The following is a 12565-nucleotide window of genomic DNA, read 5'->3' as shown; positions in this document are numbered from 1 at the left end:
CTCTCTCTCCTCAAATATTAATATCCTGACAATCCCCAAAGACTTTGAGAGTTCAAGTGCAAAGCTCTCAAATGCGATATGGCTTTAAATGTGCTTGCCATTTATGATGAGAAGGCTGCTGATGGTCTGGGAGTTTCAAAAATATACACACTCTCTAGTAAGAGACTGAATTTGGTTCAGATGTCTAAGAACGCAATGTGATCAGAATAAGGGAATACATTAGACAGAGGTACTCAGGTAATGCACTCTGACTGGCCCTCCACGGTTCCCTCAAGGCTAAATCAGGGCCTTGTCTATACAACATAGATCATTCCATGCACTTCCACTCTCTTTCTTTTCAGTTAGCAGCATGTTTGGACAACAGGGATGGAGGCACTCAGGAGCTTTTCTCATCAGGAACACGCGCTGTTGTTTAAGAGGCTCAACCAAACTTGGGGACCATGGGTACCACAGCCAGCCTGCATCCCGCCATCTTGTTTTATTATATGCTATAACATCCTGTTGTGTTACAGTATATGGAGCATCCTGTTTACGCTCGCTCCCCTGCAAGATTCCTGAATATACTTCTTAATGGAAGCTGTAAAAGGTTTCTTAGTCTGTTTATCTGACAAGTTCCCTGAAGTCAGATATGAAGAAAGAGTAAAAGATTGGGGTGACTAGGCATAATGGGGCCGACTGGAGTTGTATCAACCTAATAGAATTTGATTGGAATAATAATTTTATTGGGAATACTGTACAAAAGTCTTCTTAGAATCTGGTTATGCTGCACCCCCCAATAATTGTCATAGATAACTATTATTATAGACTATTTTTGAACCTGGAAACACGTTCAGGCACAGAAATAAAACCATGTTCTAACTGCTCTCTATTTTTGGATGTACCATAATCCATGCACAGAGCTCTGGGTTGAAATTTATAATTAATTATGGTTCTATTTACTAAATCCAGTCTTAATTCTACCTAGGCTAGCTGCACACATCTATGAGCCACAATAACAGGCCAAAGTCTGACCAAGCTTTTAAACCAAATTTAAACTGAGTTCCAATGTGTGTGCAGCATCAGTTCCACAGCCTTCAGGAACATGTGATAAAGCTTCCTACTCCACAGACTCCAAGTACCAGGATGAGCCTAGGAGCTCCTGTGTGTTATTGGTCATGTACTGCTTTGGCTCCATCGTTAGTAATGCCAGGCTCCCCTTCTCCCGCTCCCCATGGAAGCTCACCTGACCTTAGTCACATTCTTTAAACAGTGCATTGTGGCAGCCTGTGTCAGCATCAGCATCTTTGCTTGGGTAGTTGACCATCCCTGTCCCCCATCCAGTACTCTGGCTTCCCCCCTCCACCTACTGAGTAGATCTAGTAGCTAAGGTCCCAGGATGACTCCACTGAGCACCCACAAGTTTCTCATTTCTTAGAAGAAGTCACAGGCGTGTGACGTTTCTGTGACATTGGGTCAGCTAGTGGTTCAAGAATCTAAGAGTCAGAGGAGAACTTGGAGATCTTCTAGTTCAACCTTCTTCCAGAGAGTTGTGGAAAACCTTTTATACAGAGTGCCTCCTATATTATCAAACAACCTGCACGTTGGGGACCTTGACGCTGAGTCACTGTGACACATGGAAGGCAGGAAACTCCTCCGAACAAGGCTCTGTGTCCCCTACAGGGCTTTTAATTGTTAATTTACTTTCGATCTCCTGGTCCTAGAGGTGTCTCCTGGTTTTAAGGAAGGAGCTACTAGAATTTGGCATTAACAAAACCCACAAAGATATCCAAAAATATACCCAGAAAATGATCACTGGTTTTGTGCAATAGCTGAGTGGCATAATAAAGTATTCATCATTTGGTAAATTTATAGCAGCTTGAGTAAATTCAGGAAATGATGGCTTATCAAACTATTTAAAAATCAGAATCATAGAGGTTTAAAATTATACTGACTCAGATCTCATCACGAGGAGAATGTGAAAGAAGATAATCAGAACCAGGCCTCGAATATTGATGTAACCACAGAAAAGACAGCTTGTTCAATTGACGGATAAATAAATGCAACGAGACCACTTTTCCCTGGACAGCTAAAAGATCAATAGGACAGTCTATAGAACCACTTATCTTTTAAATGATCAAAAACCAAAACGTAAAGTTGGAAAAGATCTTGGGATTTGAAAAAATTCAATTATAAAATACCAGATGTTAATAATATATAGTTCTATAGAATTTATATTTATAAAATAATCATAATATTTGAACTTTTATCATTTAGTTTGGTAGGAAGAAGTTAGAAATCTTTTAAAAGACTAATGTCTAGTAATTCAGACTTGACGGCAACCAAATCTGGGGAAACTTTTGTTTTCAAAGTTCTATCAAGTCACGACTCTCTTAATGATGAGAACAGTGCTAACTTTGGGAATGTCAGACAAGATGTACTATGGAAATGAATTAGCTAGCATGCACTTAGAGAAACACGATACATTGATGAGAAATTATACTAAGTATATGTATATCACTTCTTTATTACTTTTCTTGGATCTTCTGTAACTTAAGCCTTCTCATGTGGAAAACATTATGTGCAAGACAGTACTTAAAAGTAATTCCTGCTATGTCATGTGTATCCCAATACAAGTAGAATGATCCAAAGCAAAATAATGTATTTCCATTTATGCCATTTTGCAGCCTGATATAGTATCTATTAGACACAAGATCTAGGGCTTCGTCAGATGTAAAATTGGAGACTCTACGAAGGGATGAATGAAGTAATTTTTAAGCATGACATTTAAATTCTACTAAAAAGAGGTATTCAACAAGAGATGGTACCTTTTGAATATCAAGGCAATGACAAAGTCTGGGTTCACTTTTATTCTCCAGTCGCATTCTTTCCCAGGAGGATAAGGCTGTGGGTAGTTAGGTGACAAAATGACACCCGCTGGGCCAGTCAGATTCCCTCCACACGCAGCTGTCACAGAAGAGGAAAATTTAGGAGAGAGAAGCATGCCGGGCAATGTAAAATGAGACGCCAGAGAATTCATCTAAGAGACTATGTGTTCGGTTATTAAACAATTATCCAGATGAAAATTAAGACCCAAGAGGTCTGGATATTTTTCATGTGATTGTTAGTGAATTTTATATAATGTCCTATCTCATTTTTAGGGAGGATTTTTAAACTGTTGACAAATAAAATTCACTTCCTGTAATTTTAAACTTTGAATAAACTGAACAGATTGCCTTAATGCCCAATACTTCTGTAATGCACATCATACATATACCAAAAGTCTTGGATAGGAAAAAAAAATCCCTGTGAACATCATTTATGGGCATGTTAATTCTTTGGTTATTTCTTATGGTTTACAAAGTCATTGCTCACTCATTCTAGAGAGCATGCTTCAAGTGACATAAAGATTATCCATCTTTTGGTCACTCTTGGATCTGTAAATGCCTAGCAAAGGTTTTGATCACAATGTAAGTATTCAGGAAATACTTGTTAAATAAATGAATACTTGATATTCCATATATGTGTCACAGTCCTCTGAAATAGGTAGGGTTTGGAATAATTTCCCCACATTTCAAAATGACAAGACGAACACATGAAGTTTAAGTGACATTAGAGGATACATAACCCATAAGAAGCTGAGCTGGAACATTATCTCTAAAAATATTATTTGATCACAATGCTTACTGTGTTATTATCAGAAAGATGCACTTTAGATGACAGCAAATTAGTTTGTTTTTTCAGTCATGAATTTCTAATTACATGTCTTCACATCTGTATTACTGAGCCAATAATTGTGGAGTTCAGTCTTGTTACTAGGTAAGACAATTTTCATTCTTGAACATAAAAATGTTTAGGACCGTTTCATTTATCAGATAAGATTTCTATTACATCTTCCATCACGTGGAAGGTGTTAAAACACTCAAAATTCATCAGTACGCAGACAGACAAATGCAGAAAGATGTTAGTTTTAAGGTTCTTCCTATCAAATGTTGTGGTTTATCACTAGGTTGTTTAAAAAAAAAAAACACCCTGAATAATTATACTATTTCCTCTAAACTATATATCTTATTTCACATCATTGATCATATATGCATTTAGGAAAAAAATAAGTAGAGAAGGAAATATCCTCATTGGTGATCTTTTTCCACACACACACACAAACGAATTTTTGTAAATAAGATTGTGGTATGTACTTTATAATTTTCTGTGATAGATGTGTCTTTAAATACTCAGCATTCCTGAAAACTTAATTTTCCATAAGAAGAAACAGGACAAATCCCAGTACTTTTTGGTGTAATTTCAGTCTCGTCAAGGGCAAACTCTGAACAACATCGGAGGGAATATTTATAAAAGATCTTACAGATATACACTCACGAGTAATATGATATAATTTTCACAAAAAGTGATTCAAACCGCTTTTCCCCAGGTAGACAGTTTCATTTTAACAAATGCTGCAGAAACAGTTGTCTAATGGGCTCTCACAGGGCTCTGCTCTCCCAGAAGCAGTAGGTGCTGGCTGCTAGCACATAACAGGCGTGGACAATGAGGGGGGTGGCACGAAGGTGGAGAAATAAGGTCCCTAAGGGGCGGAGGAGATTCTACTCCACGCAGGTTTTGAAAGATGAGCAATGACAGATTTGGGGCACCAGCTACAAGGGTGCTACCAGTGAGATGAGTTCAGAGATGAGACTCAAATATTGCTTAAATAGAAACAAAGGAGGAGATCTTGTCTTATTCATGCAAGTCCCAGGAGGCATTTTCAAATGAGGTTATTTAAAGGCTTAAAGTGGAATTAAGTAGCTCTGTCTTTCTGTGCTTGTTCTCTCTTCTGATCTGCCCTTCTTCATGTTAGCTTCACTAGGTTTTAATGAAAGGGCTAGCAAAATGTTTTGGATAGGAATAGAATTTAGTACGAAGTGCAACTCAGACCCTCTAGAACATTCTAGAACATTTCTGTGGACAGAATCCACAAACTCATATCAATCCCCAATCCTTTGTTCGAAATCCTTAGTCTCGCCTCCCCGACGCACACAGTAACACCTTCACCCATCACAGTGTGAAGCCCTAGTCTTTAAGGAGACACATCAACGTTTAGGCGTCAAAACATTTCAATGCTCACACCAGTAAATGGGGTAAATAGTCTCCAAATAGCCACCCTGTAGATCAGAGCAAGATGCCAAAAAAATGAGTTTCTGCAAACTTAAGATACATTTTTGCTTTTCAGAGCTCTTTAGAATTTGGACTTGGAGAAAACGTATTTCAGGTGATGTAAGAAAATGAAACTATGGAGACTGGGAGGGACATAGCTCAGAACTGGAAAACAACGAGCGCCCTCTGGTCTGGAGAATCGGTCCTTTAAGACTCAGCTGACACTGTTATAAACCAATATGACCTCAGTTAAAAAAGAAAAACAGAAAAGACAGCTGAGAACGCCAAAAGGAGGCGCCTCCATCACTGTAATCCTTTGCAAAGTGAAAAAAGGAAGGGATTGTACCCAGCAAACCACAGGAAAAATAGGCAGCCAACCACAAGCTGGTGAGAATGTGAGGAACATACAAACAGGTAAGAGGCTAAGAGATTGTTAAAGGAGAGAGAGCGAACAGCAAACATGAGGGAAAAGTACACGAACAATAAAAGGAAAAAAGAAAGTAGCAGGCTAAGGAGGAATGCCCACTAAGACTATGAACTTAAAGACAGTTCAGCCTCACAATTAATTTAAAATGCTGATTCAATCAAGGAAGCTTCACTGTCTGCCCATTTTAAATTATAAGATTAAGAAATGGCATATATAGTGTTTTTCCTGAGTTGGGGGAAATAAACACTCACAGGTGGCTGAGGACAATGTAAACTGGTGCAATTGTCCAGAAACTATGTCTTAAAAGCCCTAGAAATATGTGAGTTTGCAGAAATATGTCATTCAGAAATAATCATGGATATGTTTTGCAACAAGAGCGTTCACTTCAGTTATTGATAGCAGGGAAAAGACCAAAATAACCTAATTATCCAAGAAGAGGGCGCTAGTGGGATCAATATTGGTAGATACTGTGCAAGCATTAAAAACTAATTTGTAAAAATACATAATAACACAAAAAATATTCACTAGGTACTGGTAAGTAAAAAAATGCAATTTTCAAATAATCATGCAGGATGCTGTCACTTAAAAATATTTTTCAAATAGATTATACATACATAAAATAATTAGGAAGCTTCCTTATGTATCTTTACGTTGATAGTAATTGCCTTCAGGTAAAAAGATGATAGCTTTTTTCTCAACTATAGCTTATGAAACTTTTGCAATAAGCAAGTATTATTTTTTAATAAGGAAAAAGCTAAAAAAATAAAATAAAAAGTGTCTCAAATTAGCAGAACAGAATTTATGTGAGTGCTAAGATGCAATCTGCTGATGCTCTGAGGGACATGTTTCCTAAAGAGAGCATAAGCCTCATTACTGGAAAAAAAATGTTTACAATGTAATGAAAAGATATCATTCATTTATTCCCAAATATACAGTTTCCATTTTTGTGTTACGTGATGCCTAGGCCCGTGGGTGGGTCTGGTTGCCAACATAATTGATATTCAATTGCCTGCAAGTAATTTTTTACTTATCCCTGGAGCTGAGATTCCAGACACATGAAGTGTCACCTATTTTCTTTGCTAAGAAGTGGATTATCTAGTCGCTGGTCAAAGTGAGATAACTACGAGATGAACTAACAAAAGACAGTAGATTAGTTGGGAAGATGGTCAAATTTTACAATTAAGTGTTTAAATTAATGTCAACTGGGAAATTGTCTTTAAGAGATTAACTGATAGTTGTATTGCTTTTTAATGTACTCCTCCATGAGCTTAAAATCATGCAAAATGGGAAAAAAAAGTGCCTTTTCTAATTTAAAAATAGACCAATGGTTTAAAATGATTCTTGTATTTATAGGTAATTACTCCACTTTAAAAAAGAAACGCATAGAAATCTTGCTAGTCTCCTGATGACTCAGATTCAAATAAAATGCAAGACTGTGCTCCCGAAAGTTATGAAATGTAAATGCAGCACACAACATTACATAAACACGGTAGCTCTCTGACAAGGCTGACATGCTAAGAAGCAGAGCGATCAAAACTCAACTATCTTGAGGATACTCCGAGTACTTGGTAGTACGTTAAGAGCTGCCTATTACAGCTCTACGGGACCACTGAGAATTTCCCTAGTGCTGGGTATATGACCATAATACTCATTTTAAATCATAAAATCCCTTCAAGGTCACCCTATGCAAAATGGTCCACTAACTATGTGCATCTCATTTCATTATCACTTCATCTCTTCACAGATTAACTAAATGTTACATTTTTCAAACAGATTATAAAGGCACAAATTAAACTGTGATGGCTCACTAAAATAATAAAGTTTAGTAGAGTTTCTTTTAAAAATTAAGATGAAATACTCTAGATATTTATGCTAAAATATTTAATTGAACGAAGGGACAATTCACATGTAATTACTATTTTATATAAGAATATATATTGCCCTAAAACCATATAGTGACAGAATATCTTGGATGGTTCTTCAAACTAAAGTCTACAAAACCAATTGCTATCTTTTTAATAAGGTCAAACTATAAAATTCTAGCTAATTTCAGAAAAAAGTCTCTCTTTTATCTTCATTTTGACATAAGCAGTATAATTTCTAGTTTTCAGGATTCTATTAAAAATGTACTGCTATTATAGAAAAGCCATCTAAAAAGAGAAAGTACTTTTTATTGAGTAGGTTTTGCTTAAGGGCATGTTTCTATATTAAAAATGAGACTAGAAATGGTAGGGTTATGAATTTTCAGCCACCCAGAAGTTTAAATTACAGTAACTTGATTGATCCATATTTTTACAAGATATGTTAACGATAGGCAATGTTACATAAATGTCAATTACTGTACATTAAGTAAACTACTTCTTTTATTTCACCTAATAAAACAAAGTTTAAAGGTTTATCATAAAATTTTAATATAGTCTCAGAGGACCAGAGGTCACATAAGAAACTCTTGTGAAATACTTCTGAAGAAATAATACATTTACAGAGCAATTTTAATGATAACATGCATTCATTCCTAAATGCAAATTTCTATTTTATGTTGCATAATACCTATGCATGTAGGAGGGTCTGGTTGCCAAAAGAATCGGTTATTCAGCTGCACACAGGTGATTTTAGCTTGTCCTTGGAGCTGATAGCCAGGGTCACACTGGAAGGTGACAGTGTCTCCAGGCTCTCTACTGTCCCCATAGCGGGTTCCATTTTGAGGCATACCAGGATCATTGCAGGTGGATGCGATTGATGCTACAAAGAAAGGACAATACCAGGTCACATGATTGGAAACATGGCCACCGCACTCTTACAGGTGTAGTAGCTCCTGTGGGTCAAAGCACTCTTGATTGGCATAATGAATCATTTATCCACATATGAACATAAGAAAAGAGTTTAGTTTCCCAAGGATATCTTCAATAACATGCCTCTTGCTGATGCTTACTTTGAACAGATTCTAGCAAAATCTGGTTGAAAATGCAACCAAATATGGAATATATCAAGGAGTTGTATCATGCGTCACTTAGTACACACACATTCATTCTTCTGAGCTTCACAACCTTTTTACGTTTCACACCATTTTGAGGACTCTAAGGAGTCCTTATCTTCCTGCAGGCTCAGTGATATATTTTGAAAGGCTAAAAACAATTTTACCCAACACCTTTCACATATTTTCAGGGGACACATTGTCAAAGTTCTTACTTTACCGTAACGCTGGACATTGGAAGCCCTCCACTTACAGTTACGTCTTGATGCCATAGCATGGTGTCTGGCCTGTCATACCTGTCATCAGCATCACTCATACTATTACTAGCATTTTGAGTAGCGAAACTTTACTTGGAAACAGAGTTCTCAGTAGATATCAAGAAGAAAGGAAGTGTCTGGGCTTCAGAGTAATTCTTTCAAGGAGAAGAGAGCAAGACATGCCACATCAGAATCACTGAAGCCGATCTTTTTAGCAGAAAGCAACCATGTAACCCCAAAAGAAGACAGGTAGAGAGTGGAATGCAGGAGAGACTTGAGGACCCAAAGCTTACAGTTAGAAAGTCAAGAGTTTCGTACTCATAAGCCACAAATTTTGTAATCTAGAATAGTAATAATATAGAATTCATTCACCAGAATCATAACCCATGGTAGCCAATCTAGGCAACAAAATGGCAGCTGCATTGAATGAATACTTTACAAGCAATCTTGAGTTTACTATTTGAGTTATGTTCCTAAAGAATCTAAGATCTACCTGTGCTCTACTTTTGCTGAGATTTCTCTGGGTTTTAGGAAAACATCATACACAAATCTTCTTGTACATTCACAACCTTGTCCATTGGACTGAATTTCACATCCTTGAAAGAGACTTCATCCTTTCCTCAAGCAAGTGGTCACATGTGTGATGACGCAGCCCTTTCCAAGTGAGAATTTCGGTCACAGTTTATATGGTATTAAAATAATTTAAAAATAAATATATAGGATTAAAACAATTATTTAATTTCTAAATTATTAATTATTATATAGTAATATTCATGGTAAATATTCATAGCAATATTTATACAATGAATATGTAGTACTAAAATAATTTAAAAATAAAAATTTAGAAGAAAAGTGAAGGAGATCACTGATGAGAGTCTCATTGTAAAGTTTAAAACCAAGATATGTTTTTGTTACTTCTCTTTCCAAATTTTTATTCATATTCATCAAAAGCAGACCCATATTACCCAATAAAAAGGCTTTAAGCAAAAGTGCACCGATTTTGTACATGAATAAGAATTTCAACAGACATATCAGCCTTGCAAAAACAAGTCTCCTATAGAGTACTTCTGAGAGTTATTAACAGGTATCTGGTCAAACAAGATTCATAAATATTATACATTATAGCTGCCTCTTGTAGATTCCCATACGGAAATCTCAGAGAAGTCCTAAAGTAAAAAAACCTTTTTTAAAAAATAATTTAATCCAGTGTATCCTAAATTTATGTAATCACAGAGCACATCTTCCCCAGCAATCCTCTTAAAGTCCTTCCAAATAAAGATTCACAGAATTGTCAGCATATGAAACACTGGTTTGCACTAATGGTTATGCATCCTTTAACGGTATGAGATTTAATTCAGTCTTGAAACTATCTTCTCTACTTCTAAACCAAATTTTCACTTGGAATATCTATAATGATAATAGAGCATGCCACTAAAAAGTTATATACTCATGAATTTCATGTTGTATAAGAAACAGAAATACTGTATCTACATAATTAGCTAAGCTTATGACAATTATACGAAAATGAGTTGTAGTAAAATGGATCTATGCATGTGCTTACAGAGGATGTATATATTTATTTGCGATCTTCACAGATTGAGATTACCAGTGACACCACCACTAAGGCTTAGTCGAACTGAAATGAAACCCAAACTCTTCCTCTTTCCTTGTAGAATTATGAAATAAAAATAAAAAGTTCCTAGGGTTATCTAGATTGGTTTAAAAAAGCCACAGGAAGACTTGAGGGGGAACTGAAAACCAATTTTAAACAGCACAGTGGAAAATACATTGGTTGGGTCTTTGGAATAAACGTCATTTTATTTTCTTCTAGTTATGAATTGTGGAAAGGTATTTCTTGGTAAAGGCAATAAAGCTTATTCAGAGACTAATAGGAAAGTCCTCAACCAAGGACACTACATTGGGGTCAGAAATTGCTTTTCCACCTTCAGGGTGACACAAAGTTATTGATGAAGCACACACTCATTCTTTTTTATGATTGTATTCTTTCATGTGCCTCCACATACCTTTTACTCATTTTTTCTCTTAAATATTTTTCTCCAAATGGAATTTTGGTGACTCTGGATCTTTCTGTTTTCTTGCCATAAAAAAGAAAACAATATTTTTAGTTGCATCAGTCTTATCCTTCTATTACCTTAGAAAAAGAAGGTACTCTTCCCAAGGTGATGGACATTGTGTTTTTCAATTTGCCACAGGAGTTCCCTGGAATAATTGAAGTCATAAAGACACTTTCCACAGGGCCAATAGGATCTAAGGGATGTCTCCACTCCTTGTCCACCTGAATCCAGAACCATTTCAGTCAGCTTGAGCTGTCCCAAACACATGTCCACTTTACTTAAGAGCAACGGACCTGACTTTTTGTTCACAATAGGCAGCCACAATAGTACAGCACTATTGTACAAGAAGAACCTGCAATGGACACACACTTTTCAATCAGACCCTCATTTTTGACACTGGCAACCCTATTATATTTTTTAAATTATATGTCAAGTTGTGTTCCTTTTCTATTCTACTAAAACAAAAATTAAGAATTTGGACTACATCCTATTGAATGCATAAAGTCCTCCTTGTACGTTTCTGAAACATCATTTAAAAATATACTTATTGACTGAGTTATTAGCTCACACAGAAGTAGAAGTTTGCTTAGTGTACATTTATTATTTTAAAACAATCTGGCATGGGACACCTCAATAGATAAAATGCTTCTCTTGTATATGGAAAAATGCATATAGAGAAACCAAAATATTCCGTACACAGAAGCAGACACATAAAATACTCAGATCCTAACCTGCATAGTAAGTATAACCTATATGGCTTAACATATTAAGGAAAGTTATTATGTGTGAATGACATTTATAATATATAACAGGCTACTTGTTAGGCAGGGAGGTTCATTCAGTTTGCTAATATCAGCTGATACAACCTTAGACTCAAGGAAAGTCACCTGAGTTGTTCTCTTTGTTATGCAAATGTAGGGTGGGTCCTCCCCATTGCCCCAGGGAAGGTCCAGCTTTTGTTTTGACAGAGACAAGTCCTCTGTCCCAGCCTATAGGTTTGCCCAGGTGGAGGAGGGTTAATGTGCAGAAGCACCCTTTGTAGAGGCGGACATCAGTTCCCAGCCCAGTGCAGATCCCACACTAAGGAAATGTACTGGCTCGCCTGTGACCTCATCCACTGCTCCAACTCAGCTGCTCAAAGGGGAAATCATGGAGGCAGGATGAACCTGAGGCAGGCCAGCCAGGCTGAAGCATTTGTGGGGGAGAGTTGATTCAGCCCTGAAAGTGGCTGAGGATCTGAGCCTTCTAGGACTCGGAGGAGTAAACCGACGAATGACTGTCCTTTGAGGAACAATGGTTGAGTACAAGGACATAAGAGTTGTAAATGCGAGGTCTGGGCATCCTCGGAGCATCCTAGTGACAGGTGGATGCAGGGTGGATCTTCCTTAGTGACACCATGGGGCAGATGAAGCCACGGAGTTTCCAGGAACAGACTTTCAGTTCTGCCCGCTCCCAGGTGTTTAGAAGACTACTCCTCTTCAGAATGTGTAAATTTTAGGCTTTATTTCTTGGCTGTGTCAGGATGGAGTTGGGATACCTCAAGAGGGTGATTCTGGATTTTCTGCTGATAAAGAGCAGGAAGGTGTTTCAAAGATCAGCTAGTAGCCAGATTAGTATTTTGCATTTGTGAAACAGACCACAGATTCATTAACTAGCTCCTGGATTAATTAATTAATTACTCATTTAGTATTTTCCATCTCTGTAA

General features: G+C 36.9%; 1 protein-coding gene across 2 annotated transcripts in view; it reads right to left on the bottom strand.

The window, feature by feature from the left end:
- CSMD1 (CUB and Sushi multiple domains 1) overlaps positions 1-12565 on the bottom strand; it is a 1833881-nt gene that overhangs the window by 263045 nt on the left and 1558271 nt on the right. For both annotated transcript variants that reach the window (XM_023630572.2, XM_023630573.2), the window contains exons 27-28: positions 8105-8296; positions 2805-2943 (exon numbers count right to left, since the gene is read on the bottom strand). In XM_023630572.2, the coding sequence (XP_023486340.1) occupies positions 2805-2943; positions 8105-8296 (331 nt within the window). The remainder of the gene's footprint in view (positions 1-2804; positions 2944-8104; positions 8297-12565) is intronic.

The sequence above is a fragment of the Equus caballus genome, chromosome 27 (genome assembly GCF_041296265.1).
Source record: "Equus caballus isolate H_3958 breed thoroughbred chromosome 27, TB-T2T, whole genome shotgun sequence".
Classification (NCBI taxonomy): domain Eukaryota; kingdom Metazoa; phylum Chordata; class Mammalia; order Perissodactyla; family Equidae; genus Equus; species Equus caballus.
The sequence above is the reverse complement of the archived record's forward strand: the minus strand, read 5'-3'. Positions and strand labels throughout refer to the sequence as shown.